The 27,013-nt window shown below is 47.5% G+C and overlaps 1 protein-coding gene across 4 annotated transcripts in view; it reads left to right on the forward strand.

Annotated features, from left to right (window-relative positions):
- Nucleotides 1-24,587, forward strand: part of lmo7a (LIM domain 7a) — a 47,072-nt gene extending 22,485 nt beyond the window's left edge. Inside the window, exons 6-33 of one of the 4 annotated variants that reach the window (XM_068572115.1) lie at nt 1,198-1,311; nt 2,307-2,523; nt 3,306-3,555; nt 3,821-4,126; nt 4,586-4,903; nt 5,255-5,401; nt 5,818-6,610; nt 8,133-8,158; nt 8,934-9,045; nt 9,885-10,021; nt 10,530-11,244; nt 11,656-11,997; nt 12,341-12,455; nt 13,347-13,508; nt 14,609-14,784; nt 14,872-14,935; nt 15,222-15,278; nt 16,449-16,474; nt 16,819-16,926; nt 18,275-18,361; nt 18,774-19,183; nt 19,886-19,933; nt 21,054-21,109; nt 21,771-21,960; nt 22,208-22,570; nt 23,108-23,216; nt 23,693-23,795; nt 23,879-24,587. In XM_068572115.1, coding sequence (XP_068428216.1) covers nt 1,198-1,311; nt 2,307-2,523; nt 3,306-3,555; nt 3,821-4,126; nt 4,586-4,903; nt 5,255-5,401; nt 5,818-6,610; nt 8,133-8,158; nt 8,934-9,045; nt 9,885-10,021; nt 10,530-11,244; nt 11,656-11,997; nt 12,341-12,455; nt 13,347-13,508; nt 14,609-14,784; nt 14,872-14,935; nt 15,222-15,278; nt 16,449-16,474; nt 16,819-16,926; nt 18,275-18,361; nt 18,774-19,183; nt 19,886-19,933; nt 21,054-21,109; nt 21,771-21,960; nt 22,208-22,570; nt 23,108-23,216; nt 23,693-23,795; nt 23,879-23,901 — 5,574 coding nt within the window. In that variant the 3' untranslated portion in view covers nt 23,902-24,587. Of the gene's footprint in view, nt 1-1,197; nt 1,312-2,306; nt 2,524-3,305; nt 3,556-3,820; nt 4,127-4,585; nt 4,904-5,254; nt 5,402-5,817; nt 6,611-8,128; nt 8,159-8,930; nt 9,046-9,884; nt 10,022-10,529; nt 11,245-11,655; nt 11,998-12,340; nt 12,456-13,346; nt 13,509-14,608; nt 14,785-14,871; nt 14,936-15,221; nt 15,279-16,448; nt 16,475-16,818; nt 16,927-18,274; nt 18,362-18,773; nt 19,184-19,885; nt 19,934-21,053; nt 21,110-21,770; nt 21,961-22,207; nt 22,571-23,107; nt 23,217-23,692; nt 23,796-23,878 lie in introns of all 4 variants that reach the window. The other 3 variants (XM_068572111.1, XM_068572113.1, XM_068572112.1) reach the window with 3 other exon arrangements.
- Nucleotides 24,588-27,013: the final 2,426 nt, after the last annotated feature.

The raw sequence follows: 27,013 nt of genomic DNA on the forward strand, positions 1-27,013 counted from the left end.
TTCAGTCTTGTTCAGGTTTCACTGACGAATGGGATCCCTTCAAGGGGAACTCTTTTTACAGGCGTTAGCGAGTGTTACACGTGTATGGAGAAAGACTTCTGTGGCTCCAGTGAGAGCCGTGCAAAACCTGAAATCTGAGCCGCAAAAGACTCAAGTGACATCACTTGAGTCGGTTGCAGCTGTAAGTTAAACAAAATAAAGTTGTGGAGTTAGAAAGAAGTGAGTTTACCTGATCTTTGTAGCTCCTCATCTGTACTTGGGCCAGGCAGCAGTAGGCTATATGCATTGTGGGTAATCGTAATTGTGAGTCTGGCGTTGCCATAGGAGCTAAATGCTGTATCTATGGAGTATTATTTTTTATTTCATACCTTTTAATAGTCCCTTGAAGATTTTGTGCCAAAATTTGCTTTATTGCTTACACTCACTTTTTGGGGAGCTTTGTCACAGGAAATAAGAGGAGGGATGGGGGATTAAAAAAAAAGATCAAACACTGACAGACACTAAACCAATTCAAGATTTAATTTGAGATTTTAATCTTTTTACGCTCAAAAAAGTACACATTGCAAGTCTCAGTAGGGTTTGTGTCCAATTTAAATGTCTTTATTCTACATGGCAAGGAGTATTAAAAATGACCATGGCGTTGCAAATTAGAGATACATTTCTGTATGTTTGAAAAGTAACCTGAAGGGTATTAAAGTACAATATAAGTGTATAATTTGCCCTTTTTGATGACATTTTTACCCCATAGATGTTATTTTACTTATGCTTTTTTAAGTGCAAGTGAGAGCATAATATTTCTCATCACAGCTTCATCACGTTTGATCAAACCCACATTATATTCCCGCATGTGTCCACATGGCACAAAACCAAAGCGCTGACGCGGCAGTTTGAAGCGCATCGCGTAAACTGTGACCAGCAAAGCGTTGCACTGTAGCGATGACCGTTTGCTTCAGTGCAGCACATTTACCTGCTCGTCCCGGCAGCACAAACAGCAACGGAGTATTCTGGATGAGCCTGGAAACAAGAGCAGTGATATCACCTGGTGTCAGTGCGATCACCAACACAACAATCACCTGCACAGCATTCATGAGCTGAGGGGATAAAGGGCGGGCTATAAATCTGATGTACTCTTTCCGGTAATAATAGTGGTTGATTTTCTATCTTGGTGTAAGAAGCTGTTTATTTTCTTCCCTCCAGGTGCTGATCACCATTTACTGGCTTGGTAGAAGAGCTCAGTGTGACCGATTCTATGATGGACCCAACCTGAATTTGAAGGCGTTCGAGGGCTTATTGGGCACAGCACTATATAAGGTAAAACAGTGGATAATCCTCCCATCAGTCACCTGTAAGCTGTTTCATCCGTGTCGTCGTGAAAGAAAAGCTCATTTTTCTCACGGAAACCACATACATCCTCTTTTACAGCCACTGCCCAGTCCATTTCTATATCCTCCCCGGTATGTACACTATGTGTGAGGAGGAATGGCCGTGAAAAGGAAGAGGGGCCTCAGATTGCCGGCCTCGAAAGCCAAAGCTTCATAAATGACTCGATCCCTTGACTCTGCTATTTCAAATCTTGTTTACAGCACGGTCACACAGCCGGCTCACATTTACAGGTGAAAATAGCTCCTCTTCTTTGATGGAGCCCGTTTCCTGCCCCCACCTCCCTCTCCAGCCCCTGCTCGTTCCAGTGTTGAATTTGGCACTTTGCTCCCATGTAGATTTAGAGGCGATGCTGCCCATGTCCCCTATAATTTTAACAGACTGCAGTAATAGCAGTCGGTTACCGCGCTGTCTTGTACGTTGAGCTAAGATAATCCGAGTTCAGTGGCGCGGCATTAGGCCGGGTTTAGTTTGTGGATTTATGTTGTCTGGTAGGATTCGGTGGATTACAGAGCTGGAAAACGCTTTTCAGGTTTTGGCATGTTCGTAGCGCCGCACTGGTTAAAGTTGCTCCGGGGCTGGCTTTTGTATTCAAGAGCCAGCCGAGGTGTTTTCAGGCAGTAAACAGTCATCCACGGCACACGGTGCATGGCACTGTTTGTTTTGACAGAGATGGAAGCGAACAGTCTCTCATGGACAGCATGGGAGTGTTTCCAGTCACTCGGTGTGCAGGAACGAGAGGCCAGACAGGGCAGACTTCACACTCTCCACCTGGGAGACCTCGAACACACCACACACACTGCTGAGCTAAATATTGTAATTGGCAGCCCATTATCTGACTCAGTGTGTGTGTGCGTGTGCGTGTGCGTGTGCGTGTGCGTGTGTGTGTGTGTGTGTGCGTGTGTGTGTGTGTGTGTGTGTGACAGGCTCTGCAGGAATCGTCCGGTCAGAAAGGCAGTAACGTCAGAGACAGCGGTTTTGGAGACAGCTGGTGCTCAGAGCGAGAGGAGCTCTTCCAACTGCGAGAGGAAGGAGGAGGAAGAGGAGGACACAGGAGAGACGACTCCCTGGACAGCTTGGACTCTTTGAGCTCCCGATCACAGAGCATCTCCTCTGACACCACTCTTAAAGGCAGCACCGAGGGTAAGAGACCTCTTGTCTTTTGCATCTCTACTCAAACACAATCAGAATCTTCTGTTCTTCAACTCTTTGTTTTTTTCTCTTTTTTTTAAATCTAAAGCTGACTTAATAGCATTTAAGAGGTCTGAGCATGTGGTTTTTGGTGTGTTATTCCCCCTCATATTTTAGCTGTAGGTCTTTTAAGTGTTCAGACTTTCTCAAATTTCCTCTCTGGTCTGTCCAGAACTTCAAATATGTGTGAACTAGAAAGCTATGCTGCACCAGAGCCAGAAAGTTGCCTCCCATGAGTGAAAACAAACACCTACTGCCATCTAGTGGTGTGCTCGTAAAAGTAAACGTTTTCATTGGAAAAAGCGGGGATATATGACATATCAACGCCAAGAGCCCGTCGTCAATCTTGTTTTATGACAAAAGCATGCTTTGAGAGGTTGAGTAGTGGTCAGTAATCTCAGGGGAGTTGTGCCCCCCCTCCTCCTCATCCCCCCATGCTGTAGGACATGGAAGTGAGACATTCCACAGTGGCTTGTAAATGAAGAGGCCTCCGTTCCCCACCCTGCACCCCTCTGTTACTCCTTCAGAGTCACGCCAGAACACACAACACGATCCCTCCTCACTCTTTCCTCTACTCTCACCTCTTTCGTCCCTTTCCTTTCTTCCTTCGCCTTGTCTCTCCTTCATTTCTTCTCCCACTTTATTTCTTTATTTCCCACACACAGTTTTTGTTTTAACGCCTCTTTGTCCCTCGCTTCCACCCCCCTCCTTTTCCCGCTCCGTCCCTGGCCCAGGTTGTTGCAGCGACACCGAGGCCGACTCCGTCTTCAGGATGGCGGAAAACAAGAGCAGTCTCAGTTACCGCCGGTCAGTGACCCTTACGCCCAAGGCCACCTCGCAGTTTAACCAGTTCCTGCCCAGTAAAGACAAACCCACGACCTACGTGCCCGCTCCGCTGAGGAAGAAACGGGCCGAGCGCAATGAGGAAAGCCGGCGCAGCTGGGCCAACCCCATGTACACGGAGAACGAAGCCATGCTCACCAGGTACTGTGACACACGGCGGGGAACTCTTTGATTGCGTTTGAAAGTGCTGTGTTCATTTGAGTCCTCTTTTTTTTCTTCTTCTTATAAGCAAAGTACCACAAAGTGTTCGCACCCAAAGTTCTGTGCTCCAAAGCTGACCCTGTCTCCTCTCCCGTCATGTCGGTGATTGTGGTGCTGTTGTGTTGAATGCTCGTTGGTTGGACGTTGGTTGTGTACCGGTGTTGTCTTTCATTTTCCTGTGGTACGGCGACCTCAGTGAAACAAGGCTTTCCTCCGACCGCCGAGGCAGCGGGCCCGCGTCCCCGAGCGCCTCGCCCGTGGCTCACCTGCAGTGGGCCTACGAGTACGAGAGCGGCAGCGACTCGGACGCAGAGCGGCCGGACCCGGACCTCGTCCTGGATGACCTCGCCAGCAGACGTTTCCACAGCCCCTCCCCGGCTCCGCCCGCCAACTTCGCCGTGCCCGCCAGTCCCCTGGCAGCGGGAAGGGCGGCGGGAGGCAGCGGGGCCCCCTGGCCTAAGTTTACTATGACTCCCAATGTTGCCCCTCAGCAGAATGTGACCTGCCTCAGGTCAGAGAACATGAAGCGACCGCGTGCCTTCGATGTGCCTGCCTGATGAGAGCGAACTAGAGCGCTTCTCTTACCTTCAGTCTGCATGGTTGATTGTAACCATGAGCAACGCCTTTTGGTTGCAGTGTGCCGCCTCTAACAGCTCTGTACTCGCCTGAAAGTTGGTTTCTGTTTGAGTTGTTTTGCGATTATTTTTTTTGCTACAGCACGTCCTTTTTTGATTTTTTTTTTTTGCGCCTTCTGAATTTGATGAGCTTGGAGGAGTGATTTGGCGACATGAACTCCTCAAATCAATGTTTTGCCTCTTTTACAGCTTGGTCATTGAGCTTGCGTTTGGTTTGCTAATCCTTGCGTCATCCCGTTTGAGGTTGTTTTGCAACTCTTTGCGTGACCGGCGTGCTGTGCTGCTGCCGAAAACAGTCTTGTTGACACGTGTGATTGGCTGTCTCTCTCGAGCAGCAGCAGCAACAGCGGGGGAGTGCGCCCCCCCGAGCAGGGCTCCGTGAGGGTGGACCACCGCCAGCCTGTGTCCACGGACAGCCTGTTCAGGGAGATTTACGACGACTCTGAGGACGACGACGACGACGTGGGCTACGCTGACCCCGTCCAGGATGACCTCTACTCACGCAAGATGGGCGTCAAACCCCAGCCTGTGGCCAAAGTGTCCTATGACAAGTTCTTGCCAAAGTTCTGGACGCCCGAAGAAGACACACACATACAGAAGATCAAACTGGGCTCTCAGAGGAGACCCTGGTACAAGAAGATACAAGGCTTCAGGTGTGTGAGGGCATTGAAATCAAGCATGTATGTATGTATGTACTTAAACGCATACATACATACTTTATTGTATTTCACAGAGTAGCAAGACAGATAAAATGCATTCCCTTCTTCTTGCAAAATCTATTTATTTTCTACCGGACACTTTGCAGTTATTGCATACCAATTTAACCTTTTTAGAACCTACGATTCTGTCATTCACTGCATTTTCTGTACAGATTCCTCCCACTTATTTTTCCTTTCTCCTCTCCTGCCATTGCCTCCTATCCTCCCCCCTTCCTTCCCCTTTACCCTCTCTTTCTGCTCCTGTCCCCTGCTCCCTTCGTCCCACCCCGCCGTCCTCGGCTGTAGCTATAAGAAGTCGGGCTCTTCGTCGGATGATTCCGACTGTGACGTCAGCCCTTGGCTCTCCTCCGCCCGCTCCCCCTCCGGCCCCCCTCCCCCTCACACCCGCACGCACGAGGCCTCGGCTCACGCCACCCTCGTCGTGGGGAAAAGGTCCATACAGCTGCATGACTGTGACAGTGACGGGTGTTCTTAGGACATACCGGAGGAATATGATTGGCTCCTGTTGTGGCTGATGAGCAGCTTTCTAAAACTACTAATGATAATATATACTGTCGAGCTACTGGAGGTTGCCCTAACACGCTTTACAGCAGTTGGCTTGCACTGACCTTTGTAGAAAATAGGCTGTAACTCAGCAATGTTATTATCTATTCCAGTGATAGCAGCTAGCGTCACAGTCTAATTTATTGCCAGCATGACCTTGGTTTGATCAAGATCTGTTTGAATCAAATATCAGCACTTTGGCAGCCTGATGTATCTCTTCCTCCTTTTCTTGCTCTTTGATCTAGTTCACATGCATGCACTCATCACCTCTCTGTCCTTCTGTTTCCTTCTGCCCACCCCTGCAGTCCTCACATTCAAGCACACACTCTCCCACAGCTCCCCGAGATACAACCCCCCTTGTTAGTGACCCCCCCTCTGAGGTTTGCCCCAGTGGACCCCGCTTCCGGTCCCAGACTGGTCAAATGTGAGCGGTGGCCCCTCCTGGGGCGCCAGGACCCCCGCGAGCCCCCGGACCCTTTTGATTATGAGAGCATTTCCCCCGACCTGGAGAACGACGACATGTTCACCAGGCGAACCCTGGCCTTCCAGTCCAACACGGACCTGGCCATGATGAAGACCCGGCTGTCGGCCCACCGCCGTCCCTACTCGTCTGAGCCGCAGCTCAACATCGTCACCCAGCGGCACGGCGGCTATGGCGCCGCCGCCGCCGATAATGAGACCAACTACCCCGATATCGAGCAGGACGACGTGGTCTATCGCAAGGAGAAAACCCAGCAGGCTCAGCACCTGCGGCCTCTCTCGGGAGCACCGGACCACTACGCCCCCATGGCTATCCCGGAGCCATGGGCTCTACCTCCCGATCTCAAAGCCAGACTCCTGTGCCCCCCGTGTCCTTTGACCCAGGAGGCGGCAGCACACGAACAGAATCGGGATGGGAAGGAGGCGCTTCCTAAAACGGATGACATGCTCGTCCGGAAACTCTGTGCCGAGCCGAGCTCACAGGGCGAGGCGTCGGCCATTCAGATGACGCCCTCAGCGCCTCCTTCCTGCAGCGAAGGCGACCTGCAGAGATGGCAGGAGATCAGGGAAGCCAGTCGGCTGAGATATAAGAAGAGGCTCATGGTGGAGAGGCTGGCTGCTCTGAGGTTGTAAAGACAGGTCGGCCTGTTAGTTTCCCCTGACTCTGTAGGCTGTGTAAACTCATTAGTGCCGTTTCAGCCTTGAAATATTTTCTGTCAGATCGTGAAGTGGTCCTGACTGCATGTCGACCTAACTTGTAAGCAACTAGTCTGAAGGCCATCTCTTTGAGTTGTTCTTTATGAAAACTAGGTGCCTTTAGCGGTCACTGGGTCAGTCACACAAGTGAAAGCACGGCTACAAGCGTTTCCCCGTTTTAAATGTTTGTTTTTCCTTAAAAATTTGAAGTATTTTTCCCAGTCGACAAGAAACCGCAGTCAAAGTCCTGATGACATTGATTGTGTTTTTTTCTGCATGTTGGTGATTTGACCTTAGCAACATATATGGTATGTACGCGCCGAGTGGACGGCGAGATGTGCATGGTGTGATTTTAGAACAAAGCGAAACTATCAATATTGTTTGGTACATCATGAGCACTGTTACAACAGACCCGAGTTCTGCTTTTGGTCTTTGGTTTTGTTTTCTTATCGGATCGAGTTTGCCTGTGAATGGAAAAAAATGAAATAAAAAATATAAGCTCCATACAGAAAAGAAGACTTCATGATCTCGTGATGGAATGCATGGCCATTTGTTGACCTCACCTCACACCTACAGTAACCTGTCCAGAGTTCAGGGTCTTCCTCCTCAGCAGAAGGAGCTTCACACTGACATGTGAAGCTCAAAGTCCAGCAGCACGACAGTGTGGAAAGGTTCACGCCTGAGTAATGTCCCAACATAGCGTCCCGAACACGCTCACAGCGCCGAGCTGGGGCAATTAAAAAATGCACTCACGTCTGTCGAGCCGACTTGAAAAGCCTGTTGAAAATTCCCCACGGCTCCGAGAGAAGATACGACTCGCAGACTCCATGGTAACCTGAACACAAATCTTCAAAGCAGAGTTTGCACATTAACAGACACACACACACACACACAGGCAAGCACAAAGCAACCATTTAACCTTGGTCAAGACCAACTAGATGTACTTCACTTCCACATGTTAGAAGCCGTGTTTCCAGTGAAATCATGTTGGAGTCTCCAGAAAGGCAGCATTGTTGAGAGGGACATGCCTGTCCTTCATCCTTCAGTCTGTGCTGTGATCTGTGCCAAGTGTCATCTGATACAGAGTTTTGTGGAATCTCAAGTCAAGATCGTTACCACAGGACTTAATGCTGTTTGAGCATCAGATATTCTTTAACTGCAAGAGACTTATTTTAAACCACAACAGGATAAATATAAATCTTTCATTTTGTAATGCAGGTAAAAATATAAATATGTAGCTTTGAATTTGTGGTGAACTGCCCCTTTTAAACTATTTGAACCTCTTTATGAAGTGAAAACAAGCCGAGTCATGTTCAAGCTGGGTTCACCAACATCAGGTGGTCTGGGCTCACTGGGCCACTTTACACACTCACTGTCGAAGGCTCCCTCTGCAGAAATGTGACTTTGTTTGTGTGTGTGTGGCTCTCTCCGGTTTCCTAGACAGCAGCAAGCGCAAGAGAGTATCGGCGGGTGAGTTGATGCGGGCTTCCAGGAATGTGGCCCGTTTGCATTCGCCCTGGTCCCCCTATGCAGTCACACCTCGCTCCCTCCACCCCCTGCTTTTGTGCTGCTCCTCTCACTCACAGGCTGCTAAATGCTGACATACAACACAGTGCATTGTTTGGCTCGGGGCCAAGTTCAGGGGCGTGTGTGTGGGTTGATGTGTGTGTGTGTGTGTGTGGGAGGGGAGGGGGCTCTATTGACAAGGCAACAAAGTGAAAAGATGCACACAGTAGCAATACGCTGGGTCATCCAACGAAACTGGAGAGTGTCCCGGTAAGAGTTATTATGACTGTCCACCCCGATAGAGAATGAGACACATGTACGTCTCAACAGGTAAGGGTGCATTTCTCTGAAGGCTGCGAGTACTCTTCCTGCATGACCGGGGAGCGCTGCGAAACATGGCACTAACCCACTGAGCTTCCATCAACTCCACAGTTGTTGTGTTTTTGCGGTTGACCCGTGTGCTGTGTTTGCAAACTAACAGCTGGTTACAGGCTGACGGTCTAATCCGACTTATTCCCAGCTTCAGCATCCGAACATATGGAGGGGAGGTGTAAGGTGGAAGTTATTTTGACTAGTTGACATTTGGTGGGTTTTTCTAACAGTGCATTTGACACAATGGTGATGTGCGTGTCCTTGTGAAGCTTCTGCCGGGATATCCAAACTAACCGTCCCATCCCCCTCCCGCTTCAGCCGCTGATGCCCGGGGACTTTCTGAAAACTCTCTTTCTGCCCACAGGAGTAAATCAACCAGCGATATCCAGGTGGACTCCAGCATCAACCGGCAGGCTCGCTACGAGGAGCTGCAGAAGTACCGCGAGCAGACGAAGGAGACGGATGATAAGTGGCAGGATGTGAGTAACTCCTTCGTCGGGTCCGCTATGCCTCTGTCCTTGTTTTACAAATCAAGACAATCTGACTGGCAGGGAAAAGGTCTTGTGTCCCAACACAGAAGTCAGACGTGAGCACATGATCTGAAGGATTCATGCAGCAAAAGCAGGTGTTGTGGTGCAGACTGTGGCCCGCAGGGTGAAAAGAGAGCCGCTCAGATAGGAGCCAGAGACTGAGGCAGACACTGATTGGTGCAGCGCTGCCCTCTGGCTATGGACTGTCCTCATTTCCAAATCAGTGTTTGTGGCAGGAAACACCACTTCTCGTGAACATTGATCATTCGTGTGGGATGATTTTCATGATGTAACATGGACAGATGATGTAAGGCCAAGACCCCGGAATGAAAAACAACTACATAATTCATGTAAAGCTGACTTGAGGGTGCAGGTCATTCCTGGGAAAATATTTTTTACAAAGTGTTGCATTGCTCCAAATCTTGAACTCCATGGATGCATCACAAGCGCTTATTTTTAGGAGTAATAAATCCATTATTCGTGTTTGTGTGACAGTCAGCAGTCTGATTGGTGCCATTGGCAATATACTGGAGTCTTAAAGCAGCATTTAGGTCACTCAATCCCCAATACACTGGGGAGGTGAGCCGGGAGGAGCCTAACGCACACAAATAGAACACCTTCAAATGTAGTCCTTTCTGGGTTTCTTTTCTTTCTCTCGCTCAACTTCCTTCCCTTTCAGCAGTACAGTCAGCCACGCAATACAACCGCTCTGCTTTCATCCAGATCCAAGTTTGAACTGTTGCTAAAAATTGTGCGTGAGTTAGATGGGCTTTCTTTTTTCTGTACAGGACCTGAGCAAATGGAAGAGCCGGCGCAAGAGTGTCAACTCTGATATCGTGAAGAAGAAAGAGGAGAGGGAGAAGATAGAGCTGAGCACGTCCGGCAGCAGGAGGTCCAAGACCTTCAAGGAGATGCAGGAGGAGAGGTAAGAGAAAGCATGCCTCCATCCCTACGCAGTCATAATGCTTCACTCTGTCGCTGGATTGATATTTTTATTATCCTGTCTTTTTTTTTACCAAAAAAAAGCAATGCATTGAATTTCTTCCTCTTCTACACCTTTTATTTTTGAACCCTCGGAGGGAGTTCCTTTGCTGAGGTAATAGAAGAAACGGTGTGCATGAGAGGTTGTGCGCTGGTAAACGCAGAGACGACAGGACTGTTTGTGCAGGAGTGAATGAGGTGACTCTGTAATTGTGCCTTCAGTCAGTGTGAAAGCGTAATCTAATCATGGCTTGCAACCTGCCTCCCCCTTCTTTGCCCCACCCCTCTTTTCAACCCTTTTATTTTCCTCCCTGACACTCACTCCCCTACATGTCACTTGTCCCCTTCATCTCCCTAAATTGCCTCCCTCGTCTTTCATTTCACCCGTCGCTGTCCACTTTTCTTTCCCCTCCTATCCTCCCTCCTCATCCCATCCCCCTTCTCGTCCTCAGAGAAAATAAAGGAAAGAACAGCATCGGCGGTCGCCTTGGATCTCTATCTTACCTGGACAACGAAGACGTATTCGACGAACCCGTCGTTACTCCTCGGACCCGAACCCTCCCCGCCAGGAGCTACACCATTGACACTCCTTACTATTCCTCTGGATCCCCTGAGCCCCCTCTGAAAGAGGACGAACCCCCCGCCGCCTCCCCGGCTACTGGCAGGGCCGCTTCCCCTCCCACCTCACAGGGAACTGACACTCTGGACAGTCCTGCAGGCAGGGACACCGCCGCCACCACCACCACCACCACCACCACTCCCACTCCCACCAGCCGCAACTTTTTCCACAGGTCCCAGTCTCTGGCACCAGCAGCAGCAGCAGCAGCACCTTTACAGAGTCCAGTCTTAGAACGCAGCAGCACAGTAAAGTCAGTGGAGTCAGCGGCCGCCGTCTCCTCTTCAAGATCCCTGCGAAAGTTGCCCGAGGTGAGGCCCCCATTGTTGCGTGCGCAGACTGAGGCGGGGGCCCCCTCCTCTGGTTCTCTGTACAAACAACAACCACATCTCGGCTCAATGGAACCCAAGCCTCCCGGGGCGTCTCGGGTTTCCGCCTCCCTCCCCAGAAGCTACCAGAGACCGGATAGCGCACGTCTGACCTCGATCGTCGCGCCACGGCCCTTCGGGACCCAGTCATCCCGCCTGACCTCTCTTCCCCGAGCCTTGACAGTGAGTACTCGATCGTTCTAAATACAAAGTGCTAGTGCGGCACAAGGCAGCTGAAGGACATCTCGAGGCTGTTTGTTTGGCAGTAAGGAATCGTTTGCTTTGTCGGTCTGGTGCAGTTTTATTAGTTTAGTGGGCATCAATGTTACCCAAGAGTCCGATCTGATTACTGTGTGAATAATAGATGAAGCTAGTGTTTTTACAACGCTAACTCAACTGCCAGAGCGTCTATTTTAGGCCTCCATCACACTCATTACTGTCACTTTCATCAGATCAGTTTGTATCTTACAGGTAGAGATTATGAATATTATAATCAGCATTTAATCAACAGCTCTGTGTTGTTTAAGGTTATTTTTTACATGATCTTATTTTCAAAGTGTGCATCCTATGATGATCTTGATTCACCTCGGACAGGTGGACGACCCCCAGAAGCGTGTCAACGGTGACGGCGACACTTCTAAGAAGTCGACGGTGCCGAGCCGCTATCACCAGTTCATGACCTCTGAGGATGAGCTTCAGTCTCAGTCCAGCTCGGCCCACAGCAGCGAGGATGAGGAGGAGGAAGAGGAAGAGGACAAGACCACAACGAACAGCGTCACTTCTATTCAGAGCATCTCCTCTACCCAAACCATCTCTTATCCTCAGAGCATCTCCTCTCCTCAGAGCGTCTCCTCTACCCAGAGCGTCTCTCCCGTCCATCCTCAGGTCAAGACCAGAGCCCCAGTCAGTCCTGCTCCAGCCAAAGAAACCAGCCAGGTACTCGCGTAACCTGCTGTGGATACATTTCAGACAGACCATGTGAACAGTCACTGAATGTGTAAAAACCCAACATGCGTTAGGAAATACAACTTTTCTTTTGTTTGCTTAAAAATAATAGAACAATAAAACGCAAAAATGAAAGAATAGCAACAGGTTGGCATTTAAACAACAGCCATAATTGATTACCCACAAGGCTTTCTAGCCAACGCACACCTGCATATACACACACACACCACAACCTGGCACGCCGATCCCCGCAGCGTCGGGAAGAAGGAGCACATTTCTTTATTTGGAGCCGTTTTTTTGTGTGTGTTTTGAGTTTGTCTCTTGGTTTTCGTAGGAGAACTTCTGTGAGTTGCGGATCAGCCTGAACCAGAAGCCCAACAGCAGCAGAGACTTTGGCTTCCAGACGGCCTGGGACTCAACAGGAGCTCACGTCGCATCCATCCAGCCAGGTACCAGCAGAGCATGTACCTTCAAACAAACGGGATTTGGAATCGTACGGGTGAAGCTTTATTCTCCTTCCAGTATAATGTGAGCCAAACTGGCATCCTTAGATGCCAACATTCTCACACAGTACATCGGTAATATTGGAGAACAGTGCCCAGGCGCTGGTATGTATATTACAGCCAGGCCCTGCTGGATGGTTGTCAGCAGGTTTTCAAGTCCATTGCAGGGGCGATGCCAGACCTATGTAGGGCAGCATCTAAGTGGGTCAGATCTGCTGGGTCTGAGCCTCTCTTTTGACTGAGCTTTCTCCACCTTCGCTTGTGTCTCATTTAATTTAGTGACGTTTCACTGATACCATCCCACCCCGCATCTAGCATTGTCTCATCCTATAATGCACTCGCTGCTGGCCATCACGCTGTGTTTAATTTCATTGTCTTTTTGGAAGGATAACACACATGAATCACCATTTCTGTAAATGGTAACCAGCTGGCAAATGTTTTTCAGCTGGTTTCAAAATCCAATTAAGTGACAGGTTAAGAAAAAACAAAGGCAACGCGCTAAAACTGCTAACAAAAGCATGCATGAGCAGGAAGAGGCAACAGTACAATGACCTCATCCACGCGTCTAAATGTTATCATTATGCTGTTATTAACCACGTCATGCAGACATGAGCCATGCAGAGCAATGTGAAGACATGCAGTCAAATGTGAACAACCAGAAGTATTGATCTTACTAGGTCGTTAATAGAATTAGACAGAAATATAAACATAGGTAATATTTATTTAAAACAAGTAAACTCTAATTAAAGGTTTGTCCAGAAACGTGCAAATTTCTTGAGAGAAATAGCTCTCATGAGTAACCACGTCCCTGCATCCCTGCTCGTCTGTCCCGTGCAGGCAGCCCGGCAGAGATGTGCCAGCTTCAGGCCGGGGACGAGGTGTTGACGGTGAACGGGCACCAGGTGGCAGAAATGAGTTACTCGGACTGGAAGTCCAGTATGGATGAGGCCCTGCAGGAGGGCAGTCTGATCATGGATATACGGCACCATGGCAGGAACAGTGAGTCATGTGAACAGTGTGTGTCTGAACGTATGCGTGCGTGCGTCTGTGTGCATGTTTGTGTGTGTGTCTGAGTGTGTGTGTGTGTGTGTGTGTGTGTGTGTGTGTGTGTGTGTGTGTGTTTGTTTGTTTGAGATTGAATTGAACCTCTTTACGGGTCACATTCCTGGACTGACAGCGCTGCTTATGCCGCTTGCGTTGCTAAACAGTTTTGACACCTTAAATTGGTCCGTAAACTATTGTGAAATCATCCATGAATGATCTCATGACAGCTGAGGAGCAGGGAAAGACCTGTAATGTTTTGCAACTGACGAGGAAAGAAGTTATAAAGTCTGGGTCACAGTGGTTTTATTTCTACTTAGTTTTTCTTTTTTTCCTGTGTGCATTTTTCTTGTCCTGTTTTTCCTTTTATTTCTTTGGTTGTTTGTTTCTTTTTCTTCTTCTTCTTCTTCTTCTTCTTCTTCTTCTTCTTCTTCTTCTTCTTCTTCTTCTTTTTCTTCTTCTTCTCCTCTTCCTCTTCCTCTTCCTCCTTCTCCTCCTCTTCCTCTTCCTCCTTCTCCTCCTCCTTCTGTTTATTCAGTATCCCTGCGGTGTTGTCCTTGTGGAGACTTAACCCACCTCAGTGGGTCCCCTGAGTGTGCTGTTTGCACAGTGTTGGTGTAACAGGCTGACTGGTTCCAATATGTCAGTGTTTCCTTTCAAAAGAATAATACTAAACCACCCAGTAGCTCACTTGAACTAACAGCCAGTGCTCGTTAAAATGGTTTGGTGGAGGCCGGTGGTTGTGAGCCTGTTAGAAACACTGTGTGGGTTTATGAAAGCTTTAATAGGCTGCATGGCTGGGGAAGGTTTCTCTGTCACACCCTGCTGCTCTCTGTAACACACCATAACAGCAACCTTGTCCCCTGCTTCTTACCGTCCTTCATCTTTAAATAAACAATTCTGTGTCAAATGTTGGGTTTCACGTAGATGAATAACAACTATGACTGCACACACGCACACACATATTCATATACACAGGCACAGAATACGTGGCATCATGTGCAAAAAGACACATCCTATTTTTATTTTTGTTTTGCCGTTGCATCGTCGGCATGCAGACTGGGACAGAGATCAACCTCCCATGCCATTTAAAAGCCATAAGACCATCAATCTGACCAGTATGGATCATCCGATACTTCTAGGTTTCCCCGACATCAGCTCCAGCCTGGATCTCACCTCGCGCGCCTCCATGGAAAAGCCGGCGCCCAAAGAAGCCCCCGCCCACACAGTCCTCGTAAGTGACCCGGTGTAAACTCTCGGGTTTTGGTCAAGTTTTTTATTTCTGTATTGTGTCTCTTTTTAATGAGCGGTGTCCCTGCAGGACGTAGCTTCCAACGGAGTTAATGGAGGTTTCCGTGAGCCAGCGGTGACCCTGAGGAACAAAGGTAAAGAGCAGAGCAGACAATCAGAAAAGGTTATGGAATTGATCCGAGTGACGCACGGGTGGTTATCTGGAGACTTAGTTTTCGAGGAAATGTTTTTGCAGACACTGGACTGTGATATTGATGGACATTTACCGTGTTGTGAAACAAAAAAGATTTAACATTGTCTAAAACGTATAAGTGTGATGGTGCCGTGAGTGTAATTCATGTTTTGGTAATATAAGATGGTTTATCTCCTCTACTGTGCCTCACTGTATCCTGTTGTTTTGCTTTTTTATCTCTCATGTAGAGTCAGAACCCATGTCTTTGAAAAACTTAAAACGGAGGTCAGAGTTTTTTGAAAAAGGTAAAAAAAAAAAAAAAAAGAAGCACTGACCGAATCTAGGTGGGATGGTTCTTCATGGTGATGATTATAATAATGAATTATTTGTGATTTGGTGGCTGGGTTCTCTGTGCTTTTGTCTCTCAGCTTCCCAAGGGACTTGTGCATGTTTCCCATCGGTCACGGCCTCATAATCAACTGATAAGTAGATCTTATCAGATGATTATGAGCCGCCCGGATTGAAATCGATTCCTCCGTGGCTCTGTTTGGTGGCCAGAGCTTAACGTCTTGTGCTGTGCCCCCTTCCCCCTCCTTCAGGTGTCTCGGGGTCCCGTGTCAGTGCGCTGGTCTACCTCTGTGGTAAACAGGGTTGAGTGTGCAGTGACCTCTTCACCTTCGCTTGGTACAAACTGGGACTCTGACATGCTTTTCAACCTGAGGGAGTCCGGTGCTGTTTTGGGGTTCAAATTGTTTTCTGATAAAAAAAAATAAACACAATGTATTGATTTTGGAGGGGAAAAGACACCTGATATGAATGTAAAGGAACATATAAATCCGTATAAAAGCAGCACAATCGGCTCCGAAGGCCGGACAGCATGTCAGACGCTTCGCCATCGTACCAACCGCAAACACACACCTTTTAAAATCCTGCAGTGTTTGTGGTGTTTCTGCGACTGATCCAGGTTTAACACATGGTCACACTTTGCTGCGCATGCAGATGAAAGCCTTCCCGCCGCTCCCTTGCATGTATCGAACCGTACGTCAGCCTGTCAGACCGTCTGCATCCTTAAGTGCGCATGCTGCTCACACGTGTGTGTTTCCACCTCCAATGTGTTTGGTCTTGTTGTCCTCACAATCAGTTTATTGATTTTCATATTCAGGACCTTTTGGGCCTGACGTCCAAATTAAATGTCAACCAGAGGCTGATCTTGAATTGAGAGAATCAATAAGTCCTAGCGGGTGAATTTTAACCGTTGTTGCTCTGTAGGGGAGGTGGGGTTGTTGACAACATCAATTATTGTTTGTCATTTTCAATGAGGACTTGCTGTTTGACTTAGCAACTCCAGATGAAAATGTAACAAGCCGTCAACTTTGTGTTGCTACAGTATGTTGCCTTTGGGTTAACTTCTCTTGTGTTGCTCTGCCTGTACATGCCAGGAGTACTGACTGGATGCTTTTTCTTTTCTTTTTAAGGGGGATCAGAGTCTGCGATGCCAGATGTGAGTCATCTTACCAGCATAGAGGTCCATTCTGTCTCTTTGGTTGTTTCCGTTATTATAGCAGGACGACGTCTTGAAAAGAATAGTTAATCCAAAGTATAGAACAATTATCTAGAATATTACATTTTCAAATAAGTTAAGGCGTTGCCTCTAAAGTGGCTCAATTATAATTACTGCGACGGCAAACCTGCTGTATTAATTTAGTTTGACATGACTTGACAAAACCACAAAATTTAGTGAGGAGGTCATGCAAGTGGTTGGCCAATGTGATGCCGCCTCATACTTTATACATATAAGATGTACTTTATTTATACTTATACGTAGCCTTTGTACTCCATCTGCAGATACCCGTTCCTTCCATCACCCCGTCCTCCAGCCGCTGGTCTTGGGACCCAGAAGAGGAGCGCAGAAGACAAGAGAAATGGCAGAAGGAGCAGGAGCGCCTCCTTCAGGTACATAAAAGTGCACTTGAGTAGCAGCGACGTTCTGCATATAACATACTACTCCTACTCCAACGGGCCTGGATCTTTGACCTTGTAGCTGGATAAATGTGACCGGATGCAGTAGTAGGACATCCTGGTATTTTTTGGCATATGTTGGAATGCAAATATGTACTCAGTTGCCAGTTTATTAGGTACACACAGCTAAAGCTAACGCCCTGCAGTGGAGGTTACAATGTACAGGTTTTGTTGGAAGCGTACTTGAGAGGCGTTGATTCTGTAGTTTGTGGTGCTGTTAAATATTGTATAATATATTATACTGAGGAAGCAACAATTCAGATAAATCACAACGCAATGAAATAATGACACTCAATGGAGGTAGATAAGACAACTAAATGCGATTAAAGCCTCACAGATAGACCATTGAATAGAATTTAAATCTGAAAATAAGAAAGAAAAAAGCCTTCTTTAAAGCAGTGTGTATTTGCTTTTTCTTTTGTATGTGTCATGTGTAGCTGTGTGAGACCTTGAGACTGGACACAAATTCTAATTTGCATAAAAAATACACAATATTCTAATATTTGGTCGGCACCTCTACAACGCATTACAATTCAACAGCGCCAAAACCTGCACCCACTAGAGTGACCATGACGTTGAATCACTAAATTTGTTTCAACAGAAACTGAACACTGTAACCTTCACGACGGTAGGATTTACTGCACGTCTGTTGTATTAGAGTGCATTATTGTCAGCTATGTGTGCCTCATCCATTTATACAACTGAAAATAGCAGCCACACAATCCATTTGATCTGAAATACTCTTCCCTTCGGGGAATCTGTCCGTGCGGCCCATTTAAGAGTGAAGCAGAGGTTCAGACCAGGAAGTCTTTACAATCAAAGCAGACTGATTCTAATGGGCTCAAGACAGAAAGAAAAATGCTCTGGCAGCTCAAAGTAAGGCATTTATGGAGTAACCACCTTAAATGTAGTGGAATCGTATGGAAAGACTTTTTTTCCATGGGTCTATTTATGGATGGAGATCAAAGGTGTGCAAGCGGAGCCGCTGTAGCCGCGAAGGCTTGTTACTCCTCCAGTGTTGTTCCCTGTTGAATACACGGCCTGATTTCACGATGCGCCAGGGAGACTTCCCGCCCTGGGCAAGCTTCTCTAGGTTAGATAACATGTAGGTGAGCGTGCAATTATCTGGATACAATACAAGCCTCACTTTAGTTTTTATTTAAATTGCTTCTCTTCTTCTCTGATTTACTGAATATATATATATATATATATATATATATATTGTTAAGTATACAACATTTGGATGGCTGTTGACGTACCTCCCTGCTTTTGTTTCTTCCAGGAGAAATATAAACGCGACCAGGAGAAGTTGCAGGAGGAGTGGCTCAAGGATCAGGAGGAGGTCGCCAAGAGCGTGGGCCAACAAGAGGTGACAAAGGGATTTCATTTGTATAAATTAAAGCTTAAAACCTAAAACGTCCCACAGAGTAATAAAAGGATTTCTTGATGAAAATTGCATTCATTATTCAGCCGTTTCGGGAGTGCGGGCTGGTATTTCTAAATGCTGGTTCTTTTCCCATAAATGACGGTGAAAGTGAGAGCAGAACAATGTCTTGTGTCAAGTGGATATTCACACAGGACACACAACATCAGTGGTTATGTTTCCAGTAATGGCTCATAGTTTTGCAATAAAAACTTCCCTTTGATTGGAATTTCAAAACACTCGTGGGGATGACACGAGTTTCTCCACCGTTGTTGTGTTCCTCCTGGAGGTCAATAAAGGTCAGACCAATGCCACCGTGCGCTGATCGCTTCCTCTTTTCCGTTCTTCTCTTTTGCAGCCCGGGATCCTGGAGGTGATCAGAGGCACCGGCGGTTCACTCTCGCCCCTGTCTCCAGTCGACCAGCCCACCACGCCTTCGTGGGAGGAGCAGGAGAGGAAAGAGAAGGAGGAGCAGGAGAGGAAATGGAAGGAGGAGCAGGAGCACCAACGGCAGGCGGAGGAGAGGAGGAAGAGGGAGGAGGAGGAGCGCGAGCTGCGGCGGCTCCAGGAGCAGAGGGAGATGAGAGACAGGCAGCAGCGGCAGGAGGAGGAGATGAAGAGGAGGGAGGAGGAGGAGCTGAGGTGGCAGAAGAGGAAGGAGGAGGAGAGGGCGGAGGAGAGGAGGCGGCAGGAAGCTGCGGAGCTGCAGCGCAGGGAGAGAGAGAGAGCCTTGGCCGAGCAGCAGCGTCAGCAGCAACAGCAGCAGTGGTCAGTAAAGCCACTGCTCCTCCTACGACTCACTTTGACTTCCTCATATGGCATCATGTGGACAAATAACACAGTTACATAACCTGCTTTATTGGCTGTGTATTAACACCAGTACATTAACACCAGTACATTAACACCAGTACATTAACACCAGTACATTAACACCAGTACATTAACACCAGTGTATTAACACCAGTACATTAACACCAGTACATTCACACCAGTACATTCACACCAGTGCAACTAACGTGTCTGCATGTGCTTTGTCCTCCATCTTTGTGCTGTTACCTTCACCCTACCTTCTACCCCCCTCCTACCTCCTCACCTTACCTCTCCCCACCTCTCCTCACCTCCTCACCCACCTTCTCACCTCTCCTCACCTCCTCACCCCACCATTTCCCCACCTCTCCTCACCCCACGTCTCCTCTCCTCTCCTCACCTCACGTCTTCTCTCCTCACCCCACCTCTCCCCACCACTCCTCAACTCCTCACCCCACCACTCCCCACCTCTCCTCACCCCACGTCTCCTCTCCTCACCCCACCTCTCCCCACCACTCCTCAACTCCTCACCCCACCACTCCCCACCTCTCCTCACCCCACGTCTCCTCTCCTCACCCCACCTCTCCCCACCTCTTTTCACCTCCTCACCTCCACACCTCCTCTCCCCACCTCTCCTCCCCACGCGCTCCCCTGCACCTAAAGGGCCGCCGGCTTTGCCAATGTCCCGCCGTCCCTGTCCTTCACAGACAGGTCAGTCCAGCAGGGATTGTGTTTCTGCAGTCACAAGATAATGCTTCGTTCTGTCTGATGCTGATCAGCTTTTTGGTACTTTTTAAAGCGCTATACAAATAAAATGTAATATAACTGCCCCCGTGGGCACCATGAATGAAGGTCGTTATATGAACAGATAATGAATGACTATATAGGAAAAAGCAGTTGTCTTCACTGGAGAAGTTTAATAGGCACTTAAAAAGGTCATTTCATCTGCTTATAAGTACATGTAGATGAGATACGGTGTATTAATTCCCAAACAAATCCCAGAAATTCTTGTGCCAGAGATCCTTAAAAATGTACAACAGAAGAATAAAAAGACCATTGGAATAAAAATAAAACCTATATGAATAAAAGAGTGATAAATATAACATGTAAGTAATAACATATATACTGTATATATGGAGGGGGGGATTTCAGGTATAGCTGTTTTTAATTTATAAAGTGCTGCTTTCACATTTTCAGCTCCAAGTTCAGTGCTTTATATAATTCTCCGCACCTGGAGTCATCTTGGCAACACATTCTGTGCTTGCCTGAATCGCACCGAAGCTGCCAAAAACAATGTCTCACGAGCACATAATCCCACACAAACACCAGTTTCCAACAAACGAGAACAATTTGTCACTCACCTTACGACCAGGTACAGAATGTGACATCACGTTTACCTCTGAAGCAGTAATCATGCTTTTTCTTCTTTTGTTGTGTTTTCAACACATTTCTCGGTCATGAACAACGCTGGCACATGTTCACTAGAGCGTGTGTGTCCAGGTACCGGCTGCATCGTTCCTCGCTGGCTCCGCTCGCACTGAATCATTCAAACAATCTCTCTTTATATAGACGCTCATGAAATTGGAAGGCCTCCAGCGAGTGCGTTAAGTCTCCAGCTGAGATGAGAATGACCTGTGATTGTCCTGCAATCAGCACTTTTCTTATAGAACCACATTTTCTTTCCCCATTTATTACATGCCATTTATTTTTGACATGTCACAATAGTTGAACTGGTACTTTATGGCAGTAACAAAAAGGTTATACTTCCATAAAGAGAGTCGCTGTAAGTATGGCTTTTCTCTTTTAACAGTTATTTTCTTTTATTTGACAGGACAAAATCTCAATCATCTCCCCAGCTTGATGAAGAGGAGAAACCTCAGAGAAAAGGTCAGTTTTAAGGTCTTTTAAATGAAGGTATTCTTTGCTATTGTGGTTTACCTCCCTGTGGATGCAACAGCAGTATGACATCAGAGACATTCAACGAGTGTGTTTCTCTTCATGCTGGTTGTTTGATTAAACGCTGCACGTGCATGTGGGCCGTGCGCTGCTGTAGGTGCGTTTGTGCAGCCGGGGGGCGTGGCTCACCGGCTGCTTGAGGAGCTGGCGAGGAGAGCCCGCGACAAGGAGGCCCAGAGTCAGCTGGTGTTGTCCGAGCTGGAGATGGAGAGGAGGAACATCCTCAACGCCATGAGATACAGAGAGCCAGAGAGAGGTGGGCTCGGCCCCCCAACCCGATCCGCTCTCATTTGGTGGTGATCGGCAAAAAAATCCAAAACCGACAGCTGTTAATCAAACAGCTGACGAATTGGTTCATCAATCAGCCAACCGGAAAAATTGCATGGAGCAAAAAAACAAAAGAACAATCAACTCATTGATTGCAGGGCGATTTCTCTTGTGCGTAATTCAATTGCACTTCCAAACAATAAATCGAATCCAACCAAACTTCCTCACGTCCTCATTCTCTCCGTTTGCCCTCCCGGAAAGCGTTTTCATTTCGCCCCCGCCCTCTAATGTTGCGTTTCCCCCGCCCTCTTCTCTCTGGGTGCAGTGACGGGCGTCGTGGCGGCTGAGAAGAAGGGTCCGCAGTCGGCGTCGCAGGCGGAGCAGGAGCGCCAGCAGATCCTGAACGAGATGAAGAAGAAGACTCCGCTGCTGACGGACAAAAGCTGGATCCGCCAGCGCTCCTCCACCACCTCCGCCGCCACCACCAAGGAGTCTGACGTTCCACCCATGCGCAGGTACACGGTGAAACAATCTAATCTCTCTTGCGTGATGATGGTGGCGGCTAGCTTCTCACCCTTACTAACATCCTGTGTTGCCGGCTGAAATATTCAAACATTTACTAGTCTGGCTACTCTGAATTTATCTTGGAAAATGTGAGCGGACCAAATATTCCCGAAAACCCACAAGTTCAGTTCGCAGCCAGACTTTTTAAATGCCTCTAGCCGGGCTAATGTGGGTGTGGCTTGGGTGTTGCTTTTGCAGAGGCGAGTCTCTTGACAACTTGGACTCCTCCTACAACTCCTGGCGCTCGTCGTGGACGGGCAGAAACAACTCCCACACCCAGAGCTACGCTCAGAGCTACTCTCGGCCTAACTCGGCGCTCTCCGGCAGCGCCGCCTTCTACGGCGGCGGGTGGTCGGGGGCCCAGCGGCCCGCCTCCTCGGCCCCGCGGCCCGCCTCCTCGACCCTGCCTTCCTCTTACTCTATGGGCTCCCTGTGGACCGGGGCGGGAACCCCCTCGTCCCCTTGGTCCCGGCAATCGCCGTCCCCGTCGCCGTCCTCTCCGTCACCCACCACCTCCCCAGAGCCCACGTCTGAGGGAGGCCCCCCGCAGCAGAGGAGCAGGTAAAGATCTACGGCGCTGCTTTCGCTTAACACCCACAACTACTAACTAACCTCTCGCTGGTAGACTGGGTCGTGTTCCAGGTGGTGGAGTTAAACCAGGACTTTGGATGGGGAGTGGTGATGAAGGGCAACTGAACTCATCTGATTTCACTTGTTCTGCTGTTGAAAATATTATATGTTGTTGAATATGATATTGTTTGATCTGTTCACCCTCTGTTTTCACAGCTGACAGGTTAAACTCTAACTATTTTTTTCTTTTTACAGATTTCTTCTTTAATCACATTCAGCGTTGTTAGTCGTTGTTCTGAAGCAACACCGTGGCACTGATATTTTGAGACTTAGGAAATTTAGGTGCTCCTGCTCCATTTTGGCAGAGGGCATGATTGGCCCTCATCCAAAATGAATATTTAACAAAAAAAGGCCAATATTGACCATCAGCAAACAAGGCTTCTATCGGTTTGACAGTTGGATACCGTGTGAACATGTCGCGCCGTGTGCTCGGCTCTCTGAATCACAGCTGTGCGTTCTGTAATCCAGGTCAGTGAGTGGCAGGAAAGTCTGTACGTTCTGTGACACCCCGCTGGGGAAGGGAGCGGCCATGATCATCGAGTCCCTCGGGCTCTGTTATCATTTGAGCTGCTTTAAGGTGAGAGCTGGGCCCCCCGGAGCACACACCGCCAACACACCTCGGCCCCCGATCCTCCAGCCTGCTCTTTTCTTTCTCGACTAACCCGGTGAATCCTGGCGAGGTCCTGATCTCGTTCACAGCTTGAGCAAAGTAGTATTTCCTGTGCCAAAAACCCTGCAAGACAAACTAATCGACCCTTCCCTCACTTTGTCTCTTTTTTGTGTTGTTACGCTTAATTGTTGATCCTCCCCTGGAACTCTGCTCTTCACTCGAGCATCGTCCGCTGCATCTGAACAGTGATCCTTCCTGCCAATCTTCGACTCGCGTTTGTCCTCTTTTCCCCTCCATTTCTCTCTCTCTTTATCTCTCTCTCTACACAATCAAGGGGCCTCTTGTCTGTCCTCATCCCTCCGCCTCCGGACACTGTAGTCATCCATCTTTTCACCACCGGTTGAGTAACTCTCTAACTCCTCCCTTTCCCAAACTCCCCGCAGTGCATCGACTGCAAGTCTGACCTCGGAGGTTCAGCAGCCGGCGCCGAGGTCAGAATACGAAGCAAGCAGCTCTACTGTAACACCTGCTACACGCGATTTAAAGGTGAGCGCGTGACCGGCCGGCGTGGCGAGCACAATGGCGTGCTGGTTTTCTGCTCTCTAACGCTGCTGTCTGTTGTCTCCCAGCCGGCCAGCCAACCACTATGTGACGTGACTGTGCTCCAGCAGATTGACGAAGAGACTACTTGTGACAACAACCCGTGAGAGTTGACGTGGACCTTGAGGCCTCTGCAAAAACCGGGGGTGGAGGGAGAGACGCATACTTCCATTTACGGCGACAGAAATTCCCGGTTGACTCGCTGTTGAGAATTATATTCCATTAATTTTTTTATTTTTCAGTGTGTGATTGAGAGGGTAAGCTTGCGAAGAAGTTATTTGCTTTAACGTGTTTATATCATATTAAGTATTACAGCTGTACAAAATGTAAGGGTTCTGCATGCATCCGCAAGTTTTTTTTTAATGTTTTAACCACAAAACTAGTCAAAGCTTTAAATTGTCGATAAGATAATCGAGGCAGATTTTTTTTGATCTTGAGATATTTGGAGGTTTCAGTGTCTTCTCACTCTTGCTTCTTTTTCTTTTTCCCCCGCTGAGTCTTGTGGTATGAACATGTATTCTCATCGTGTCTATGTGCCTTTTTCATTGGTGGGATTAGCAATTATTATAAGATTATTAGGATCCTTTCAAAGCATATTTAAAACCGCTCGGATAGCACTTATCTTGAATTTTCACTGATGAACGGAGGAAATTGTACACTCAAGCGGGTTCCCATGTGAAGAATATATATCGCACTCAATGGCATCGAGGCAAACAGTAACATTTGTAAATAAAATGACTAAACGCTCATCTCGTGTGCTTCCGTTGACTTCTTTTTTCTTCTCTCCCCCCGAGCGGGGAAATTGTATAATTCCTTGCATTTATATCCCAGTCCATGATGCAAGGCTTTTCCCTGCCTCTGTAATCAGAAACCATTACACTCCTCTTTCTCCGTCCGTCCCTCTCATTCTCCATCTCTCTCTGTAGTGCCACAGTCATAATGAAGGGAATTTCAATGAGCCTTTTTGTGCAAAGGGTTCAGAGGACCTGCCTGCTCTGTGCTCTCTGAAGCCAATTTGTGATGCATATTTCATTCGGTGCACATGCATCATATTTGATTACCCTTTGATATGCGGTTCTCTCAATGTATTCTGACATTTTGCCTGTTTTGTGATAGCATATCTGCATCAACACATTGAATATTCATACGTGCGGGCGGGACGCAGTCCGCGGCTTCCCCCGAAATGCATGTCAGCAGCAAGGTACGGAACTGTCCTCATTTCCCAACAGATGTAAATAAGCTCACTTGAAGTGATATGCTGTATGGAAATAAGTTGGGGCCGAGCATAAATTGCCTCTGTATTCTCCAGGACGGCAGCAACAGCCCCTGGAGGCAGACGTCTCAAATCTTTAGATTCCCTTTTTTTCCTTCTTCTTTTTTTTATAATGTTTCTTGGCTTCTCTCCTTGGAGAGATATATTTAAATCCTTGTGCTTAAAAAAAACAAGCAGGGCCTGAATGGTGCAGAGCAGAATCTAATGTAACTATAACATCCTTCTGGAGCAGTATCCCATCTTTTTCCTGCACCCAGCGGTGTGACTGCTGGGGCTTACAGGGAGGCAGTATGCTCAGAAGAATACGTCTGATGGAAGAGCTCAGATGGGCTTGCTCTTCCCCCTCCATCAAAAAACTACTTAAAAACTCTTTATTTTCTTTATTGCTCTTCCGACGGAATTTCACACAAGAGCTCACACAGATTTTCACAGGAGATTTCCAGTCAGGCCGTCGTGGAGGATTCTTCGCCCCACAATCAACACACAAGAGTGAGTCCAGTAATCATGCTCCGTTTCCACACCGGAGGCTTAAAGCTAAACTGTAGCCTGGACTCACCAAAAGGGGGCACTGCGATATAAGATTCTTTGGTTTTAAAGACCAACTTCAGCTGCAGCTGGATGTTAACTGCTGCTATTTACAACTATTTCTAAGAAAGAAGAGTTTCTGTGACCTTTTTGAATGTAGCCACATTCACTCATAAGCATAATGCCTTATGGAATATAGTCATAATGTGGTTTCGTCTGGAAATAAATAAATGACACAGAAATTTGTCTCTGAGCACTATCGGTAGCTCCGCAGTCACAACCTGTGCTTTCCTCACTTTTCAGTAGAAAACCCATTTTAACTCCGTATTGAACCAAGTAGATGTTGTTTTGTTTGTTTTTGTTTGGAAGACCACCCACACACGCAGCATGTGTGCCACCACGAGGAGGGAATCATTTTCACACTTAAGCGATCAGGCACTAATTCACCTGCAGCTTGAACTGATCCTATAATTAGTGATGTGATTGCAGCCACCGTCTCATCAGACCTGTTGCCATGGCTTGTTTGTGCAGAAAGAGATGCCGAGAGATCAAGTGACCACCGGACTGAAACACAGCGGACTGAGGCTGTTCTCCATTCATGAGAGAACGTTCACCCGAAGGACGGAATAAATCACTGAAAATATTCCATTCAGTTTATTTTGTATAGCCCAAAATCACAACTTCAAGATTTGCCTCGGAGGGCTTTACAATCTGTACACATGACACATGACAAATATGAACAGGGAGCGGTTTCACAGACATTTACCATGACGGGCATTAAAAAACATAACAGTTGTTGTGATGCATCCATGTAAACTGTGATAACTTTGGCAATTAAAGCTCTCAAGGCTCAATGAGGACGGAGCTGGATTTAATTTCACACTTATTTGCAAATAATGGGAAAAAAAATAATACAAGTATTGTAAGTTGAATGTGTTGTGATGGTACAGTAAATTGCATTCTAGTCTTGTGTAGTATATTCACTAATGTATAGTGCTATTAGGAGGTAGATAGATTTTTGCTCAGCAGTAATTCAAATCACGGTTCAGCCATTTATTTTAATTCTGTATTTATGGTCAAAGCTCTACCTAAAAGGTTTTCCATTAAAACATATTGCATCTCCCGGGTCCTTGTTTATGCGTGCACTCCTTTGTGTTTTTGGATTATCAGGGTCGTCTGTTTCCTTTCTGTTGGTGCTACCTGCAGTGAATATCTTAAATACAAGTCAGAAGGTACAAGGTTGCTTGCCGTTACCTTTACTCGGGGCACCGGTGGATATTAATTGTTGATTGTCAACAGGTGACCCACTCATCGGCAGACAAGAAATATCTTTATTTTTTTCAAACTTGTATAAAGATATTGATCT

Source organism: Clinocottus analis, unplaced genomic scaffold, assembly GCF_023055335.1.
Source record: "Clinocottus analis isolate CAN_PGR_092001 unplaced genomic scaffold, fCliAna1.0.p SCAF_12, whole genome shotgun sequence".
Lineage (NCBI taxonomy): Eukaryota > Metazoa > Chordata > Actinopteri > Perciformes > Cottidae > Clinocottus > Clinocottus analis.